Here is a 22,599-nt window from a genome sequence, read left to right as displayed (position 1 = left end):
CAATGGGTGTTTTTAAAAAGTGCTTCATTTTCCCTTTTTCAAAATGAGATTTTTCCTTTACCATGTTGATTTTCACTACGAATTATGTAAAAAGATACAGTTCACATTGTTCTATTCAACGTTTTTACAATTAATTCAAACCCAGTCAATCTATTTCGCCGTATTGTCAGTCCGTAGCGTATGAAAAAACTATTCGTTTTAAATGTTTCAAAATTTCATGATTTTTGACAACTGTCATAAACAATGCCAAATGTTTTTTTTTTTTTTTTTTTTTTTTTTTTTTACATGATGATTAAAACAAGATAAAACCGTCAATTATCAAAAACTTTCCTACCCTGCCTAGTTATCATATTTTTTTAAAGTTCTTAAAAAAAAATTTTGAGTGCTTGAATAGTGCTTTAAAGGTGCTTATTTTTTGTTGAATAATTTGGCTGCGCACCCTGACTTGGTACCTGCCCAGATAACTTTACTACCGCTTGCTTGGACCTGTTGTTTAGTTTCAAATGTTAGGCGAGTAATAATCGTTTCAGTTCCACTCGACCATATTTAGAATTTCTTAAAACTATTCATAAGAACAATGAGTTTTGAAAAATCTATGTATCATGTCAGTTTCTTAATAATCAAGCTAAATTAACTAGTTCAGACACAACATATTTAACTCTTGAGTAGAATTGTAATTCAAGGAAATCTTAGTGAAGTGAACACCTTTGAAACAGAGAAATATATTTACCTAAAAGAGGTGCTTGGTTTGTTATAACCTGCATTAAACAGCCGACCCAATTCAGAGTTTACTACTGCCAATTTTCAGCTCTGTAGCAATTTTTACCGACCGAGCGGTCGGTGTGCCTGACTTTGAAGCCACTGGTTGTGGGTTCAAATCCCGCTCGGGGCATAGATGTTTCTCTCTGTTGTGTGAATGTGGCCCACTCTATAAACTGGTAACTGTTACAGTATGGCATGGGTAATGTTGCTCGCCTCCGTGACTTAGGTTCACATGTGCCCACCAAGTAACGTTAAAGGAGCAGCACTTCTGGCATCTTCTGAAGTGAAGAACAAATGTTAGGCATAGAAAAAAAAAATCATTGTAGTTTTAAACCCAGCAAAGAAGACATGATTCCTGAATCATATATTTTATAACCGTCGTTGAACAGCAGACTCAATTTTTTGGATGTTCAACTCCATAGCCTTGTAATTTTAAGCACAATCCAGATGACGAGGGAACTCCTGAATCTAGTATTGGAAGAAATTCACCTTCATGGAGGACTTTTTTTTCTTCCATGGAATTAGCCCTCATTTCCGTTACACAGAGAAGAAAACTTTCCCCGGTTAGTCTCACGGCAACGGGATTCTAACCCATGATCTGTCTACCACTGACAATATTTTATGTCATCATTGCTGTCTGAGCGGAATTCATTTCGACCAGTCGTTTCTGGCATTCAAAACTGGTTTACCACATCTCTGAATTAAATATGGTAGTATGGTTTTGATAGAAATAACCCACATTTGCGTTACGTGTAGAGGAAAACCTCCTACGGTTAGCCCGACATCAAGGTGACTCTAACCCATGATGATCTGTCTACCTCTGAGGATATTTTACGTCAGCACTGTATGAATTCTGCACTGGTCGGTACATTCATATCGACAATCCATCGCTGGGAGGAGAGCGGTAAAAATGGCTACTTTCAACATTGTTGCAGGGCCGTAACTACGCCGGTGCAGTCGGGGCCCCATATGAAGAGACCACGCGACATTTTTTCAAAATAGTTTATATATATATGTATATATATATTTATGAAAAAGATAAGAGATTGTGTGAAGATTTGCTAAAATCTTCTTTTTCGTAGTTACATATCGACTTTAACATAGGGTGAAAGACTTTTTCCGAGAATTATATCTCTTCCTCAAAAGAACAAAAACGCTTAACAGAAAAGAGGAACGGAAAGGCATTTTTGAAGCTACACCCCTAATAAGAAACTTTATGTTGGTCTGAAATTAACTTGAATGGGCAAATTAGGTGCCTTTTGAAATTTGGGAAAGTAAAGTGAAAAAATATCTTTATTTTCACTCTATTTTTTGAGGGTAGAAAACTTTATTTTGTTTCAAAATTGTAAAGAAGTGCTTCACTCCTTCTGAAATTTAGACATTCTCAAAACTAAGTTCTAGTAGAATTAGTACATTCAGAAAGAAAAGATATTTTCCATGTAGAAAATTTTATTTTCCTCTTAAATAAAAACGAGGGAGCTAAGAAAGTACTTTGCTTCTTCTGTAATTCAGACATTCACGAAAATAAAGTAAAATTACTATTTAACTCATTTTTTTCTACTTTTAAGCTATTTTTCAAGTAGCAAACTTTATTTTCCATTTCCTCGTAAATTTAATTGATGAGCGTCATTCCTTCTGAAACACTGACATTCACTCAGGGCTCGAAAAACCACCCGTCCGCCCGTCCTCGGCGGTCAGAAATTCCCCGCGGACAACGAATTTCTCGAATCCGACGTCCGCGCGGACGGCCATTTTCCTGTTAATGTTCGTGATACATTTTCAATTTTTGTTATCTTACGAGAGTCTAGCACTTCACTTCTAAAATGACCCTCTAATCTAGAAATACAGCAACATACTGCGTATGATGGAATTGATGTTTTCGCTGTCTGGGAGTACTGCAGCGCTTGAAAGGGGCTTCTCAGCAACGAACTTAGAAAAAAAACACATTACGTACTGGTCTTAAACAAGTAGCGTTATAAACGCAATTATAAACATCTACCTAAATAGAAAACCCCTTTCAGATTTCTGTGCAGAAACCTCTGTAAATCATTGGCTTGATTGTGGAACTGGCAAACGTCATATTTGATTCATTTAAAAAACGCAATACCCTTGGATAAATTAACATTCCAGATAACTTGACCATTGTCATTTAAATTATTTCATAAAAGAAATGCTAGGTTACTATCAGTAACCTAGTATTTCTTTTATTACTAAATAATGTAATCCTAGTAACTACTAATTCATTGTGCAATTTATATAAATGTTTGCAATAAATGAGAGGAAATTATATTTTTATTTATTTAGAAGCGACGGGTTAGTTTCAAAGGAGGACGGGTATATTGTTGGACAAAATTTCTGAGTTTTTTCGATCCCTGCATTCACTACAATAAAGTAATTTTTGTTTATAAAATAGAATTAGCAATTTCAGAAAAAGAAACTATTTTTTTTCACCTTTTGAAGTTATTTTTCAAATAAAAAAATAAAATAACCCCCCCCCCAACCGAGACAAATACGTCTGTTTTGTTTGAATTTTCTTCCACATATGACAATTTCTAATTTATTAAGAAAAAATTTTAAAATTAAAATTTAACCAAAAGAAGGGCTCAGCATAAAAAAATAAAACAAGCGTTTAGGAAACTAAAATAGTTGCCTCTCTTTTACCCTTCCCTGGTGTAATAAAATGCATCCTTCGCTGACATATATTTTAAAGCATTCCTTGACTCTCAACACCTGCAGATCACCAATCGAGACAGTTATCTGACCCCTCAAAATATAGGCATCTCCTTTTACACCATGGGAAAATGTCCTTCCTTTGACTTCTTTAAATTGCCCTGGGCTTTACGACCCTAGGCATTTTGTCCTTTTATAAAATATCATATATTTCCAGAACCATGCATTTGTCGGTTAGTCACAGTTGTCTTAAACAAGCAATTATCTAGATCAGTGATTCTCAACCTTTTTTTGGCGGCGGCAGACTTTTAACGATTTCGAAATTTGACGGCACACAATGAAAAAAATTAGTTTAAAAGTTGCTTACTTACCTATAACACACTGTGTTAAATAGTTTACAATAATAATTTTGAATGTGAAATAAAATAATATGTACTACAAAAGCACGTTTATTATGGGATTAATTATTTCTTTCGACTAATTTTTTATTGGTTAGTAACAGTTATTTATTTTTCTGCTAGTTATTAATTGTTAGCTTGTTTTCTATTGTTATTAACTGTTAGTTTTTTGCATTAATGATTATTTTTTGCAATTTCTTGTTAATTAGTTTTATTGCTAATTATTAATTGTTAGCTTATTTTTTGTTAGTTATCCTTTGTTAATTTGTTTTTAGAATTATAAATTGCATAGCTTACTTTAATGATTAGCTTTTATTTCCGTTTGAAAGTTAATATATAGCTTTCTTTCTTTTGTTAATTAATAATTTTAATAGTCATTGAGTTTTCTATTTATTTCAGCATTTTTTTCAGAGACAATTTAAATTCTTCCTTCTTATTTTAAGATTGTCAGAGACAACACAATCGCAGAGAAAGATGTTCACGCAGTTAAAGTGTGGAAAAATTATAAAAAGTATATAATATTACATACATATAATATTATATATATATAATATTATATCTTTGCACTTTTCTTTAATTTAAACTTTACTCGTAATAAAAAAAAGCATTACAATTTCTATTGTACCATTTCTAATATTCGGCGGCACATTTTAAAAATTTGGCGGCACACAAAAGTGCCGCGGCACAGTGGTTGAGAATCACTGATCTAGATGTTCAAGGAAAACAGAAGCAAGCTTTTAAGGGATCCAAGGGGATTACTTTTGTTAACATATTTTTTCTGAAAGAAACGCGGGAATCACTCTCTGTTAAACTTCAATTTTTAGCTCCTTTAACTGCTTAATTTAAATGAACTATTTTTAATTCAAAGATAGATTTTTTGTTAACTTTTATTTTGTTCAATCTTTCAAATTAAAATTTAACTTTAATTGATACTAATTAAAATTATTTGCAACTTTTTTTAAAAATATAAATGTCATTTCTTTGGATTACAACAAAACGAAGAGGAAATTGATTTCTAAGGAGGTAAGCAATTGTTTACATTAAATTATTTAATACTACATTCAAAACTGCGTATTAATGTACTGTAGGAATTGCTTTTTTTATATTCCTATATCAAATTGCTTTTATGTTATACATTTCGTTCTTATTTTATATTTTTAAAATTAAGACCATTAAATTTTTAAAATTGGAAATTCGATTTTTTATGCTTTTTAATAATTTTGCTTTCATTCAAAATTGAAAAGCAAACTTTGATTTTGTTTAAAAAAATCATATTTAATTAGGTTGTTTTGATAATTCTTTCTACTTTTATGAGAGACTTTAGTAGATTCTTTAAGATCAGCATTATCTACATTGCATTAAAATTAAACTAATGTCAAATTCCTTGGTTTCACTGACAAAAATGGTACATATTGAAATTTTATATACTTAAGAGAAAGAAAAAAAAAGGTTAATTCAAAAAGCAAGGAAATATCACGATTGGGTTGAGAATGCAATTAATCTTCTTTTAAATTTACTATTTCATTCTTATCTTATATGATAACCACATTATATTGAGCGGAGCTAAGACATCAAACCTGTTGCACATTTATTCTGTCTTATTTATTTGACTATCTCTGTTTTTGCAACACTAATTTATATAAACAAAAGTAATCTTTATTCTAATACAAAAAATTAACCTTAACTTACACTTAAAATATTAAAATAACGAAGAAATATATTTGATACAAACGTTTAACTAAAATATTATTATTAAAAGCAGTTTTAATTAGAAAAAAAATATATTTTCAAAAATGGCACAATTTGTTTCCATAACATTTGAGGAAGGAGGTAGTGTTGAGCGCACTTAATATAGTTTTTTTTTTTTTTTTTAAATTTATTTTTTTTTTAATTTTTTTTTTTCTAAATAAAACTGTTATAGGATCATCAAAGTAATTATCTTGTGATAATAACTTTCTGAGAACTTTTTTCGTGCATTATTTTTCTCAGTTTAAAGTATACATTTTTGAAAATTTTAATACTGAAACTATAAATATTGCTGATGTAGGAAAGGAATTTATCCGACCATCAGAATTACATTTAATCATTTCTTCAAAATGTGTGAACATTTCTGTTTATCAATTGAATTACTTTATTTTCCGTTTTCAATATTGGAACAAGATGTGTAAAACATTACACTTAAGATTACATTAAATCAAGTTTCTACTTTTTTTTCTTTCTAGTTTTGAGACTTACTATTTTTTTTCCATTGTGAATATGATTTTCTCTGCAACCAATATTTAAGATATTCATTGAAATATTTTGTTCAATGCTATTGTATTTTTCAATATAGAAATCCAAATCAGATTAAATTCATTGCCATGACAAACCATTAAAAAGGTTTTCTTCTTATTTTTCGTTTTGGAAAAATAAGAAAAAACCTTTTTGGAATATTGAAAAATATTAGTTTCTTGTCATAATGTTTTATCATATATAATTACATGACATCATAAATGCATATATTTATTTGTTATTTTGTCTGTTCAGAAGTTTCGATAGGCAAAATATTCATGAATGAATTCTTTTCAAAATATTATTATATTTTTAGGACTCTGTACAACAAATACCATTTTGTACTAGAACTTATTTATCTTACATTGCTATGCTATACAGACAAATGAGGTAGTATTTCGTCTGTATTTTAAATCACCAAATAAGACAAAATACGAAACAACAGTGTTTATATTTGAAGTTGAAATGTTTCTTTTTTTTCATGTGTGTGTACAAAAAGTACTGTCTTTGAAATGCACACATTATGAAGAAGACCATCATAACTTCAAAACTATTTATCCTATCAGCTTGAATTACATCTCATTTAATTATGTATTAAAACTTTGATCGAAAATCTTTCCTTACGTGATCTACTACTTAATTCTAGAAATATCTACAAGATTTTCTTGAAACATTTGAAATGTAAATTAATTTGCATTGCATCACAAAAGTTTATTTTTTAATTCGATAAAACAAATGTTATCAAGCAATTTTGCATACATATATCAATAAATAATCGTCAAAATGAAAAGTGATTTAAAAGCCATTTAAAACTATCTAGCTTGTTATGTATGAAGGAATGCATGTGAACTTAAATTATGTAATTAAAAAATATTTTAACTTATTAATTAAAGATGATAGAAAGTCATGATACGTTATTGAAATAACCAAAAATAAATTATAAAAATTTTATTTCCCAGTAATCATATTTTCAAAATCTTGGTTACAATAAATTAGATGACAAGAATATGTAAAAAGCGAAAATACGTAAAAATGTCTTAATATGCAGACAAAACGTTAAAATTCAAATTTAGAATCTTTTTCTAAAAGCACTGCTTGTTCGTTTCTCAAAATGTAAGAAATCTTAGTCAAATCGATATATTTTGTTTCTTCTTTCTTTTCCTCATTTCAATAATGTCTTAAAATTAATATATCCTACCCTTTAACATTTGAAAGAAAATTCTAACGTAACTATACTATACTATATCATAAAAATTTCTTATTATGCTTATTCCTAGTATTCTAATGTAACACTTGAAAAAAAATGACTTTTACACTTGGAAGTTCTGAAACTTTATTTTATATCTAAAATGACTGACCTATATGATGATAAACGACTGGTTTAGGAGGAAAGGAAAGTCTAAAATATAAATAGTTGTTAAACATCTCTTTTAAAAAATGCAATTGCTTAGCTATAAAATGTGTATGAGATAATTAATTGTTCGCCCATTTGAACTAAAATTGAAAGAAATTTTTGTATGAAAATCTCACTGAATTAAGAAATTAACAGAGAAGTTAATGACTTCGAGTATTTATATTTAGATTACGACAATAAAATTTGAAATAAGAAAAGAAAAAACATTAAAAATTGTCAGTTACTAACAAAAATCACTATAATGGATTAAGGATGTATGTGTGACAGTGTGTAGAGATTATACTTGTTGTTATACTTTCTCAAAATTGAAACTTATAAAAAATTATTTGAGAAGTTCGATGAGACAGGATCGATTGAATGGACTTGCTCTACTGTCTATTGAAAACGAAAGAGCACGAAATATTGATTTCAGCGATATAATTGATGAATTTGCGGCAACAGAGGCCAGGAGAAATTAATTTTAAGTTTTGAAATTTTTTATTTCTGATTTTAGAGAGATTTATGTTCAGCAATTTTAAAATTGTTATAATTTATTATTTAATTTTTATTAATTAAAAATAGATTAGCAAATTTAGTGGACTGTGTTTCAAATTATGGATGAATTTATATTTTGTACTAATAATTATAAATATTAATTTTATGACTTTTTTTTTATTTTATATTAATTTTTTTTTCTTTTCACCTTTTTTAAAAAAATTTATTGCTATGAAATCTATTTTACAATTTACTTTAAATATTTTTCAAAAACTGAAACTAATCTAAAATTTTAAATATGAAATCTTTTTTCTAGACATTTATTTTAACCCCTTGGGGACGGGTGATTCAGAAAAGCATTCGTACCAAATCAGAATCAGAATGTAATTAAATAAAAAACGGTAACTTAAATGTAGTCGTTTCTAATTCGACAGACTTACTTTGCTTTTATCTTAATTATTGTTAGTTTAATCATACATATAATCAATGTTATTTCAAAGTGTAACTAAATAGTTTTATTTTGAACAAAGTAACGGTGAATAAAATAAATCAAACAATTATAACTCCGCCCACAAATAAACTGTGCCAAAGAATTACTTTGATTACCAGCTTTATCTTTTTACCCTGGTTGATACGGTTTCATGCTGTCACGTATTTGTGACAGTCGGCGCGAAAGGGTTAATGCAAACTGATGTATTATAATCTTTCTCAACAAACTTAAGTGTATAAATCTATCTACCAAACTAGAACCATTAAATACATTAAAAATCTGTATTTAGTATGTGTTTTGTAATTATTTTTTGGTGTCTTGAAGTCTTAAACACTTGTTTGTCTTTTGTAATTAAAAATTAATTTTTTTAAATATAACATTTTACATTCTAGTGTTAAATTTACAACTTACAATATTTTGTAATCCCATTTCTATGTGAACAAGTGGCATATTTTCATAAATATATTAATCAACATGATACATAAATAGCTAAAATGACGATTAGAGATGGAGTACACAAAGGTTTAGAAAGGGCCCCGGCAAAAATTTGAGCCCCAGGGCCCGAAGGGTGAAGTTACGGCACTGCATTGTTGCACGTGGTTTTGCATGGCTTGGTTTTTATTGTCACGCCGAATCGATTTTCGGATCAGATTTAATGGATATTTGCAACAAACGCCGTTCGTGGAAATTTTTTTTACTATTATGAAAATAGAAAGAAAAAAATCTGCCTCTATAAAGAAAGTTTGTCTTTTTCGAATTACAGAGAAAAAAAGATATTTCGTTTTTGCGCTTTTTCCTGCCAATGCAAATTTGATTTAAAATTACATTCACATGATTTGAAATCAAGCGTTGCAATTGGGTATAATATGAAAAAAACGAAACTACTTCGATTTAGTAGGAGCAACAAATGACGCAATGCTAAATGAATGGAATTTAGTTGTTGTTTATTTAGTTATTGTTATTAGTAATTGTTGTTATTTGTTTTAGTTGTTGTTTATTTAGTTGTATTTAGTTTCAATAACTTTTCTTTATAATGCAATAAAATCTGGCGAGCAGCTATTTAAACGATGGAACACTTCGTTTGTTTATTTGTGGCTTGAAGTTAGGCTCGCAGAAAATGCCGTTCATGGGTTAAATTTAGTAGGAACAACACAACCTGTGACGTAGGCTATATTATACCCAATTCCTAATAACGCGATTTGAGATCGCGAAACATGCTTCGCCTTTTCAAAATTTTACATCAAATATCGCGTTTCGTAATCACGCAATTAAAAAGCCGCTTTTATGATTTGTGTTCAAGTAACTTAAAAAATTTTACATAAGAATTCGTGTTTACATGATTTTTGAATTAAACATTGAGATTTGTATTAACGCGAATTTTTTTTTGCCGAACTCTAGTTTAACCCACGTGTGGTATCGCTTGCAAGTATATAATTGTGCCAACAAAAAATAATGCATTTCTCAATTGGGTATAATATAGCCTACGTCACAGGTTGTGTTGTTCCTACTAAATTTAACCCATGACCGGCATTTTCTGCGAGCCTATAACTTCAAGCCACAAATAAACAAACGAAGTGTTCGATCGTTTAAATAGCTGCTCGCCAGATTTTATTGCATTATAAAGAAAAGTTATTGAAACTAAATACAACTAAATAAACAACAACAACTAAAACAAATAACAACAACTACTAATAACAATAACTAAATAAACAACAACTAAATTCCATTCGTTTAGCATTGCGTCATATGTTGTTCCTACTAAATCGAAGTAGTTGTGTTTTTTTCATATTATACCCAATTCAGTTTTTATTTAACAAAAAAAAAAAAAAGCATTTTATAAGCATTAAAAACTTCATCAGCATTTTTCAGTATAAATTGATTTATGTTTACATTGAAAAGAAGCATGTGTGAAATTGACCGTCGGAGACTTAAAACTACATTCAAAAAAAAAAAAAAAAATATCTCTCTTACTTGTTACCTCAATAAATTCAATTTTTCAGAAAAATGCCAACCTTTCATTTGAGCTAACCATGGGAAGTTTGCATTATTTTATACCCCATGTAACGCAAGTATGCTTTAATTTCACAGAAAAATGTTTACAATAAAGCAATTTTGCCACTTGTTGGTTTGATTTAGAAATTACTCTATGTTTCGAAAGTTAAAGTTATTTGAATTCTGAGATAGATTTGTAACAGTGTGAGGAGGCGTTATTACCAATGTTGATCTTCAGTTCAACATTAGTAATAACAAAACTTCTAACAGAAATTTTACTAAAGTGAATCCCAACTGAATTATGCCTAAGTGGCCGGTGTGAAGAAGTGTAGCCACTGTGACCCTTTTTTTTTTTTTACAAATAAAACATTTATTTATCTATATATAATTACTTCTATTTCAATACGGCAGTTTTATCTTTGATTACAGTGAATTCCATCTTAAGGTAATTAGCAAATCTGTTTTACGCAAAAAAGGTAGAAAATAAAACTATCACTACTAAAAGCAACTTAAAGAAATCTCACAGAACAGCAAAGGTTACATCTCTAAAAGCTTCGACAAAAGTTATCGTCTCTCTATGCACCGATAAAAGCAAGTAAAGAAAGGAGCCATTTTTTTTTTTTAAGTAGAACCTACACTGCCGTGCAATTGAAAAAACATAAGTGCTTCAAATAAAATTTCGAGAAAAACGACTAACAGCTATTTTTCTTGACATTTCAATACTATCGATTCAAAATTCAGTCAGACTTCGTCAACGTGAGCTCGATTCCATCTCATTTTATACTATCTATGTATGCTATCTACTTGCATTTTCTAATCTTAAATTTCTATTGTAAATATGTAAATTATTCCTTTCAATAAATGTATTTATTTTGAGTTTTATATTTAATTAATAACTTACATTCATCGTTGATCACAATGAATTCCATAATAACGTAATTAACAAATCTGTTTTAAGTTTAAAAAAATAGAGAAAACAAAACTATTACTTCTAAAGTCAACTTCAAGCAATCTCACGGAACAGCAAATACTACATCTCTAAAATGTTAGATAAAAGTTATCTTCTCTGTATACACCGATAAAAACAAGTAAAGAGAGGAACGATTTATTTGTTTTTTTAAAGCAAAACCTACATCACAGTACAATTGAAAAAACATGAGTGTTTCAAAAAGGATTTCGAGAAAAACGACTAAAAGCTATTTTTCTTGACATTCTATTACCATCGATTCAAAATTCAGTCAAACTTCGTTAACCTCAACTCGAAGGGGGGACCGAAAATTTGTTCAAATTAAAAGTAGTTCATGCTATCAGTTCAGAAATTTTTTTTTTTGATGAAAATCGTACAATAGTCTGCCATTTCCTTTTATCTATATATGCTATCTAATTGCATTTTCCAATCTTAAATTTCTATTATAAATATGTAAATTATTCATTTCAATAAATGTTTTAAATTTATGCTTTATATTAAATTAATGACCTTCATCTCATGACAAATACAACCAATTACTACAAAAATTTAGTCATGAAGAAATAAAAAATATTATAATTCAGACGAGATTAAAAAGTGGACTTATTTTCGGTACTCTATTATTTTTCAATTCTGTAGAAAGCAAATAAAAAATTAGCGAAAATTAACTAATAGGAATAAACTTGCACAAGTAAGAGAGGATTACTAACGAAATATTTTGTAATAGCTTGCTGTTTGGTTTCTTATTCGCACATACTTTTCAAATGTCTTCTACCTTTTCAACCGTATCCAAAAAATAATTCCAATTTTTTTTCTTCTTTCCATTACAAAAGAATTGATTGCGACGTAAAGCGTCCTTCAGAGTAAAGTAAACCAAAGTTTTCGCTAGTGGAATTTAAGAAAAATTTCAGCTACTAGAAATGAGTAGAAATGAAATTCTTCACTATCAATTACGGCGTTTGAGAGTGCGGGAGAAATCACTATCTAAATGGAACAAAAAATCAATATGGGCAATCATTTCTCAGGAAAAAATGTTTCATTACGTTCACACTCATGAGACATTGCATGAGGTATAAAAAATCTATTCACTTTAGAGTAGGTAGGTACTTTACTTCCGTCGCACTAGAGCTGCACAGTGGTTATTAGCGACTGTCTGGGAAACATCCCTGAGAATGATCCGAAAGCGTGTACATCCTAATTTTGATCCTCTGCAGAGGGGGTGGCTCCCCTGCTTTGGTAGCCCCCGACGACCTGCGAGCGAAGTCGAGCACTTTATGATAGAACAGTTTAAATAGGACCGATACCGCGATCCCTCGGTCCCTACGCAGGCTGATCAAAGTGGTCACTCACCCACACACTGACCGCAGCCAGTGATGCTTGACTTCGGTGTTCTAATGGAAACCGTGTCTTTACGATCAGCCCCCCTCAACAAGTTTAATTCATACATCCCTTTCATTTGAATGCTGTAATTTTACAATTATCAAAGCATTCAAAAAAAAAAAAAAAACTACTCTTTTAGATGTATTATTTCCTCTCATAGGGGAACTAATTTTTCTGTTCCCCTTAAACGTAAAATTTCTCCATGAATAATAAAATTCGAGTTCACCTTAACAGATATTTTGCATTAACAGTGTTCATTTTAAAAGTGCTTTAAGATTTCACTCAAAGTTTGTATTTTGCCATGTAAAACTACATTATTTAAAATGATTAACAGCTATTTTTCGTATGGAATTATCTTTAGATAAATGATTTTTAATAAAAACTGATTTTTAGTTAAAACTAAAACGCTAAACGGACTCTCTTCGGAGTATTAAGAAAATATTAAATGATTATTGCTATCAAGTAGTTTTTGGAGAACGTTAGATATTTTCTACCCAGACTAATATAGGTTTATAAAATTAAAATAAATAAAAATCTACGTGCAACGTAAATTGTAGCAACATTAAAGTTTAGATAGATCTAATGAATTAAGAAATTATCGATCTGGCTATTAGCAAATATTTTTAGAGAAAAGGGAGTCTTACTTTAGTTTCCCTGAAAATCTTTTGATAACTATTTTAAATATATATCAAAAAACAAACTATGTAAATCTTTTAAGAATTAATCGATGTTTTTCGTTGCTAACATAAAATTTACTAAGATCTTGAGAATCTTAACTAATTATCTCAGAAATTAACCTTTCTGTCTTGTTTCTAAATAGCCCCTCAAAAAATTCGCTGAAATTTAGATGAAAAACACTAAAATTACATTTTGGGTCGAAATAAAAGTATTTTCTAAAAAAATATTAAGGTTTTAATAAATAAAAAAATGATAACATATTAAGAGAGCATTTGACACACACCCTCAAGTTTACTAATAAATATAGTAAAATAATGAATGACGTATCAAGACGTCATCAATTACGTGAGACATACATTAGTAAAAAGCACTCAATTACGATTTATTTTTATTTTTATTTAAAAAGTTAAAAAAAGTAAAATTTAAAAAACAACATTTCTGATTGTTTACCTAAATTTGAAAGTGATGTTTAATTTAAAAAAATAATCTTACCTACATTCATAAAACTAACATGACATAACACTAAATTGAAAAAAATGAATCGAATACTAAATTAAAAGAAAGCAAAGTCCACGTGGTCATCCTCTAAGATCACCCCACCCTCTGTTTATGTCTTGCATTACCTCTTTGGGAACATTGGCGAGTAGCTTAAATAAAATTTTTACATAGAGAACATTTATTTATAGAGAAAGTTAGTCTAAGAACATAAAATTTAAAAAATAACAAAATATAAGTGTATTTTTAAAACACATAATATTTTTTTTTAAAAAAAAGGAGGAAATGAATAATTTAGTGAACATTAAATCCGAGTCAGGTTCAACGCCCCCGTAACCTGGCTCTACAGCGAACGCTGGCCTTATTGCCCGCCCTTCCGTCGGTCCTGACTGCAATACTCAATTACAATAATCAATTACTTGTAATCGTGATTACAACTCTCCACAATTTTCATTACAACTGTAATCCTGATTACACTTATCGATTAGAGAGTAATCAATTTGTAATCCTGATTACAATTCACCATAATTTTGATTAATTCTGTAATCGTAATTTCAAGTAATTGATTGTGATTACTTGTAATCACTGCAAAAAACGATTACGGGTAATTATGATTACCAATAATCAAATTTTACGATTACATGCAATTAAGATTACATGTAATCGTGATTTCAAGTAGTTGTAATTACATGTTATCTAAATATACGATCGCAATTAATTACAATTGCATATTATATGTAAATACAGTATGTAGGTGCATACACATTTTTATGTGCGTAGAATGCACTTACGTCTATTAATACTATTTACTATTGTATGATGCAATGCTTGTCTGTATGTATTTATGTAGATGTATAGATATAAATATAAGTAGAATGCGTAGGTATGTACAGTGCGCAAAAAAAAAAAAATAAATAAATAAATAAACGGACCACCCTGAATTGTTTTTGTTCCTAATGATCGAATATTCACACTCAAAGAGTCAATGTAAATGGTTAAAGAAAGTGACTTCAAATGGGCTAAGTAATTAGTGCAGACGATATTTTCAGTTACGAAATCAGACATAAAAACGTACATTTACTGAATAAAAATACCGTTTTTTTGTTGTTGCTGGATTTGGAATTTCACATCCAAAATATAAGGGGTAGCCGCAGTCTAGGAAATATGGTTCAAATAGTTTGATCAGGAGAGCGGTTCAAAGTTTGGATCCCTTACTATTAAATTTACTGCTTGCGTATTTCGTTATATTCGGAGAACTTTTTAAGAAAATACGAAAGAATTTCCACACAATTATAAAATTTGTTTATCCAAACATACACGCGAAAAATAGCTTTTAATGTATATTCAATACTTCTATTGTTTCGTTTGATAATAGTCGAAAACATTTTGATTTGTAAGGTATACATTTTTTTTTTACATCCTTTTAAAAAATATATTTTTACATGACAAACTAGGAAATTTTACCAAAATTGGTCAAATAGTTCTTGAGTAAACGAATTTAGAAAAATGCCATACATTTAAAATTCGATTTCTCTTACTCTTCGTCTGATTTTATTCAAATTTTACATTTTGCTATCTAAAATTACATTTTAAAACATTGTAAAAAAATTGTATAACTCGCATTTCAAATTTTTTCGACTATTATTAAACAAAATGCTAATCAATAATAAATATTTACTAAAAGTTATTTTTTTGCATGGAATTATCGTTGGATAAATAAGTTTTATTATTGTGTGAATTTTTTTTTTTTGATCCTCTTAAAAAGTTTGTGAGCTATGACGAAATACTCAAAATGTAAAATTAACATTAAGGGGTCCAAACCTTGGCTCGCTTTTCTAACCAAACTATTGGGACTATATTTATTTCCCAGATTACAGCTACCCCTATATTTTAGGGGTCAAAATTCCGAATTCGTCTGGAAAAAAGTTATGTTTATTCATTGAAAGTATGTTTTTGTGTCTGATTTCGTAACTTAAAATACCGTATACACTAATTAGTTAGCACATTTCAAGCCACCCTCTCGAACCATTGGGATTGAGTCTTGGTACGTGAAGATTCGATCATTAAAGTGATTAGATCAAAAGTTATTCAATGTGGCCCGCTTAATTTTTTTGCTCATTGTTATTGCATAGACATATTTTGTGCTCATACAATTGTACCTATTTCTGTACCTACAATGCTTGTATGTACACATGAATATACAATATATGTATGAATGCGAATACAACGTACATACGTACTTATCTGTTTACATGTACAAACATACACAAACGTTATTTGTAATTAAAATATACGCATATAATTATGCATACGCGATGTTAATTTGTATGGAAAGGCAATATATGTATGTTTGCATATATATGTGTGTATATAATTTATATACTTATGTATGAATTTAAGTACGCAAGTACATACATTATATGAATGTACGCTAATAATTTGTACATACATGTGAGTATGCATATACTTATTTGTATGTATATATAATCTTGGCGTAATATTTGTGTTAAAACGTTGCTTATACATACAATATGTAAACATACTAAAAGTGCATGTAAGTATGTATCTGCGCTTACATGCACATACATATATGGTTGTACCTGCAATCTAGGTGCTCATGTATGTACGTAGATATCTGTATACTTTATAAATACATATTTTCATTAAGTCTACTCTCAATAGACAAATTAATTAATAATGTGTATTTGTAAAAATATCAGCAGAATCCTTGTATCCGAAGCTCTGCCACCCAGAAGTTTACTAGCAAAAACAAATTAATTTTAATGTGCAGTAACAAATTTTTGTTTATTCTTCTTCTCTATTTATGAAACAGGTATCATACTTAATCTACTCAATTAATAAAGTAAAATATCAAGAATTTCTAATATTAATCATTACAAACATTATATTTAAGGAGAGAGCGCACTCACCCAATATAATATTTTATTGGACTTTTTACAGGAATATTATCAAAACCTGACTTAAACATTTCAAAAGGTTTGGTCCAAATATATGAAAATAAATTAATTTTACTCTTATTAGACCAAATACATCAATAATAATGCGTATTTGTAAAAAAATTACCAAATACCTTACATCAGAAGTTCTGCCACCCAGAAGTTTATTAACAAAAACAAAGAATGATTTTAAAGTAGTACAATAAACGAGAAATTGGTCATTTTCTCTGTTCCATCTGCTCTACAATCTGCTCTGTTTATGACGTAAGTGCTATACTTAACCTACTTACTTAATATCTATAAAAATCAAGAACTATTTTTTAAAATGAATAATAATAAACAAGATCTGTAAGGAGAGACAGAACTCACTACCCCATAAAAATCATCATTTTTTTCATGTAAAGAATATCACAATTTACCCGAACCTTACTCAATAGTTTGTTAAAGCTATACTCTACATGAAAATTGACCGTTAATACTTTAAAAAAAAAATTTTTAATTTTCACAATTTTTTAAAAAAGACATAAAAATCCCGTAGAATTTCACGGTTCCCAGCAGATCACCGAAGTCAAGCATCACTGGCTGCGGTCAGCGTGCGGGTGAGTGACCACTTGGATTAGTCTGCGTAGGGACCGAGGGTGTGCGATATTGGTCCTCGTTAAACTGTTCTACCGTAATGTGCTCGACTTCGCGTGCAGGTCGTAGGGCTGCCGAAGCGGAGGTGCCATCTCCTCTGCAGAGGATCAAAATTGTGATGGCATGTCTTCAAATCATCCTCAGGGATGTTTCCGAGACCGTCGCCAATAGCCCATTGTGCAGCACTAGTGCGACGTAAATTAACTACAACAGCAACCCATAGAATTTCATTAGTGAATTTGCCATCTAATTGATTGCGAACAAAGCACTCGACGTCACGCGCTCGTGCGCCATAGCCTGAAGAAGTTCTCTTTCTGTCTTGGCGACAATCGGAGGTGTGAATCTTATGCAGTCAGAATGGCCTTTTAATAACTTTTACACGGTGGCCTAGACTTGCAGACTTAATAGAAACTTACATACCTCAAATTAGGCTTCAGAATTTGGCAATATTGAATTCATGTAGTTTGTTGACGCCATAGATCCTAAAATTACTGTTTTTACATTTGATTCATTCGGATGTAGGTCGTTAATTGAATCTCTGTGGCCTTGCAAGGCCATGTAGAGACTCTTTAATAATTTTTATATTTTAAAAAAATCTAGGTATTTTAAAACAAATTTTTCATTATTTATTTTACGTCTTTGAAATATTCGCGATATTTGATCTGTGATATATGTTTGCCTTCACAACTTACTTTTTCGATAAGTAGGGTAAACAATTGTATAAATAACATCACGAACTGGACAGATTCTCTAATGAAGAACCAAAGGTTTTAGCATTGGGTATGGTTTTTTGATTTTTGACGCGATTATATGTATTAAAAATGGATTTAGAGTTTGACATACCTATTGTGACTAGCCAATAGTTAGGGTGCATATATTGCATTATCTCACTATTGTGATTAATATCCACATATTTTAATTATTTGATCAGTTTGTTCAAGTTTATAATTTATTTGATGACTTAGAAATGATTATTGAGTATTATATTTCTGAAATCGGAGAACACGTTGAAAATGGTACGTGTTGTCATTGGCCTTGGTACTCATTTTCATCTGGGTTTTTTTTTATAATCGATATTTATTCATGCTTATTAAAATTTAAAATGCATCGTACTTAAATGTGAATAGTTTTTCTGTGTTAACCTATCATTCTGTTTGGATTTTTGCTTTTATATGTAAATCAACGTAGCTACAGCAATTTTTCGCGCTTTATATTTTAATTGTTTTCTTCATTCTTGAACTGATTTAATATTTAATTGGTTGTTTCAAATAACAGTTATGTATGTTTTTATTAACAATGTCTTAAAGATGATTAAATTGAGGTTATTTCATGAATTGAAGTAGTCTGAGACATATAAATGTAAATTTCTTTTATAGTTGTTTTATTTAGTTTGTCTAAAGTGTTATCTTTGTTAAGAGTTATGTATTATTTTCGATATAAATCTACAGTTTGTTGCTTAATGAAAAATTGGGACATATATAATGATGAAATTGAAATCATATTAGCTTATAATCTTTATACTAAGAAATAGCTCATGACTACTGTAACGCTTTAAGCATAATTTTATTAATGCAGTAAGGTTAAAATTATGTTGTTTTTTTTTTAGATTCCCGTGATTAATCTCTGAACACTTATCAGGGATCTGTCTAGGTTTTTCTGAGAGAGTTTTTGTGAAAATTTAGACATAATTTGTGAAAAATTGAAAATTATATTAAAAAATCAACTCAAAAATATGATCAAAATATGGATTTATCGTTTCTTAAGTATACAAAAATAAAATGTTAAGAAAAAGTATTTTGTGAAACTACCGTTTTTCCTAAAGTTGTATTTGTGAAGGTACTGCTAAACGGTAGTAAATTCGGCCTGGACAGGTCCCTGCTTATCTTAAAGATATATGATGTAGGTAACATATTTATAAACCAACTGTGGTCATTGAATGTTTAATTAGTAGCACTTTGCCTTTTAACCCAAATTTAATTCCCTAAAAATCTATGATTAGAAATTTTACAATTGGAGACTACCAAATGATTACCAAGTTTTCTTGATAATCTGGTAGGAGTTAGTGAGAAACTAACAGAAAAAAAGAATCTGACAAAACTGAATAATCTTGACAGGTGTAATTCATATTGATTTGTGCTATCTGTTATAAATTTTTTCGAGCAAAATACTAGGGAATTTTTCTTTAGCGTGAATAGGTATCAGCATGGAAATATTTCTTACTACTGCCTAATTTAATTAAACTGAAAAAGACATTGAAGTATCAACAAATTTTAAACCGTTGACATCTTTTTAATGAAGTTTTTCTTGAAAAAGCGATTGGTTTGCACGAATGTAGGACTTTTAAGATATAAGGTGTAAGCAATTGTATTTTAATATTAACTACTTTAATTTATTTTAAGTTTTGAATGCAATAAACTGATCAATATATATTACTATTAATTGAGATTGTTTTCCTATGTTAATTTTCATCTGCATTTGTTTGATGGATATTTCATTACAACAGATAAGGTTTATAATTTTTTCTTATCAATGTTTCTTTTTTTACAGTGTGCTTGGATAAATTGAATCAGCTCTCAAGATGTATTGATTGATATTAGGAAAAATGACTAAGCCTTTCCTTAGGCGTATTATTTTAGAAATGAAGTTCACATTTAAATTATTGTAAATTGCATAACAAAAGCATAAAAAGTAAGTAAAAATTTATTGGAATTTATAATTTTTTAGTAAGTGATGTTATAAATTTTTTTAATATATTTTTTTATATTATGGTTAATAATTTATAAACAAATTTTTTTGAATTTTTATCATCTGTAAGTAAAAAACTCAATAAAAATTACTTTACTGGATTAAAAAAGTAATTGTATAAATTTTTTTTTTTAATGTTTTAGTAATTTGTTATTAATGCAGGTAATAACTTTGGAAATAATTTTTGAAATATTGTTCATCTAATATTGATAAATATTAGTAAATTAATATGCTGAATTTAATGAGGACATGATAAATTAAAAAAAAATAATAATCATAAAAAAATAAAAAGTAATCATTACAAAATGTCTTCTAGTCACTATTCTGATTGCAAAAATAAAAGAGGGTTATTTTAGAAGAAACTTTGAATTGTTGAAGGAGAAAATCCAAATATCGTTTATTTTTTCAATTATGTTTTTTAATTATAATGTAGTTTGTGACAGAATTTTGAACATTCATGGTTTTTTTATTTTTTTATAATAAATATTAATTAGTGTATAATAAAGAATTTTTTTTTTCATTGAACCTTTTGGGGCAATTCCATAATTACAACTTTTTTAAACTTTTTTTTTTCATTGATAAATATTTAAAGAATTATTTGAGATGTTTTTCAATTGCGTAATATTATTAGTACTATGTAAGAAAAATAGAGGACTATTATAAATGTTTTATTTAGAATAAAAATATAAAATGTGACTGGCATTACATGAAAAAGAAATGGAATAAAACATTTTTATTTTGAAATTCTTTTATAAGCAATAGTGAGATTAGTTTTTTAAAACTTAATTTAAAAAAAACTTCATGCTATCTTTAAAAACTTCATTAAAAAGCTCCTGTGCCTGATGTTATTATTTCTATGTAACTAATTTTACAAATATTTACTATATTAAAAGTTTAACAAACATTTTTTACTATTATTTCTGCAATTTAAAATTTACAACTACAATTTTCATTGTTATACCTACTAAAATAGTTAATAAAAAAACTAAGAAATTGTTAATGAAGGGATGGTACTGGTATTAATGTTTATTTATTTATTTTCTCATTTTTTATCATGCAATTACTCTTTTTAAGCTTTGAGGTCATACCTATAGCTGTGGTGTTTATAATTATTTGCAGATTTTTTTTTTAAATGTTTGCAACTGAACTAGTTTTTTTTCTAAGTTGACTTTCGTTGGTTGTTTCACCTCCAAACTATAAAAGCATATTTTATTTTTAAGACATAAGTCTAAATTCTTACACAAAATTGTGTTTTGCATGATGTTTACAATTTTAATGTTATTGTAAAGATTAATTATTGAAATTATCCATTATTATGAAATTATTTTCAGACAGTCATCAATATGATGCAAAGCAACAGAAGAAAAGGCAGGGCTGCCACAAATAGGTATTTAAAAAAAATTTCTTTTTAATTTTTTAAAACAGGACTGCACTTATCTATAACTATTATTATTCTATAATACTACAAGTTATTATGGTCAGATTTCCATATCAGAATCAGGAGTTGTTCCTTAATTCCATTCAGCAATGTATAAGAAACTAAAATAAACAGGACAAAAAGGGTTTAACTCGAGCAAACCCCCAAGTGAACCTCATCATGTATTTTTTTAAAAATCCATTTGGTTTTAGGTAATTGTAGTTGATGTGACATGCCACGGTATGGAAATATCCATATTATTATCATTTGCTCTTGTTGTTATCGTTTTATTCTGAAATTCTGGAGTTAATTTTTCATTAATTTCCTTTTTAATTTCCTCCCATGTTTAAAGGTTGATTAGTTGAACATTTATATGGTGATATTAGCTAATAAACGTATTTTTATGCATGTTATGAATGATTACAACAAATGAAATTAAAGTCACATAATACATTGTGTATATAATAATACATTATGTATTGTATTCACTTATCAAAAACTGTACTAATTATGATGTATATGGATATATATGTTATAGAAATTAATATTTAGTATTTTTTTTTTTTCTCCAGCAAACCTGGGAAATCCAAAGCATATAATGATAAAAGTGTTCCGGTAAGTATTTTTGCTATTTGTAATTTTATGTAGTCAAAGCTAATTTCTTTAATGAATATGTAAGAGCCATAACTATTTGTAAATAAAAGAAAAGGTGACCTTAACAAGAAAATAAATGTATCAGCGCAATAATGATTTTTTGTATACGAAAAAAAAAAAAATTCTGTTTTAAGGTGTTTGCTTCTTTTATTGGATATTTCTGTCAAAGTAAGATTTCAGGGAAGTACCTTAGCTGTTT

At 28.7% G+C, this 22,599-nt stretch overlaps 1 protein-coding gene across 3 annotated transcripts in view; it reads left to right on the top strand.

Moving 5' to 3' along the window:
- Window positions 1-17,998: 17,998 nt before the first annotated feature.
- The window catches only part of LOC107448210 (uncharacterized), a 41,357-nt gene continuing 36,756 nt past the window's right edge, over window positions 17,999-22,599 (top strand). The window contains exons 1-4 of one of the 3 annotated variants that reach the window (XM_043047442.3): window positions 17,999-18,364; window positions 20,132-20,272; window positions 21,661-21,716; window positions 22,319-22,361. In XM_043047442.3, the coding sequence (XP_042903376.1) occupies window positions 21,673-21,716; window positions 22,319-22,361 (87 nt within the window). In that variant the 5' untranslated portion in view covers window positions 17,999-18,364; window positions 20,132-20,272; window positions 21,661-21,672. The remainder of the gene's footprint in view (window positions 18,365-20,131; window positions 20,273-21,660; window positions 21,717-22,318; window positions 22,362-22,599) is intronic. The other 2 variants (XM_016063331.4, XM_087156869.1) reach the window with 2 other exon arrangements.

The sequence above is a fragment of the Parasteatoda tepidariorum genome, chromosome 2 (assembly GCF_982258835.1).
Source record: "Parasteatoda tepidariorum strain Cologne lab strain chromosome 2, Ptep-v5.0, whole genome shotgun sequence".
Taxonomy (NCBI): Eukaryota; Metazoa; Arthropoda; class Arachnida; order Araneae; family Theridiidae; genus Parasteatoda; species Parasteatoda tepidariorum.
This window is presented reverse-complemented; position numbering and strand designations above follow the sequence as displayed.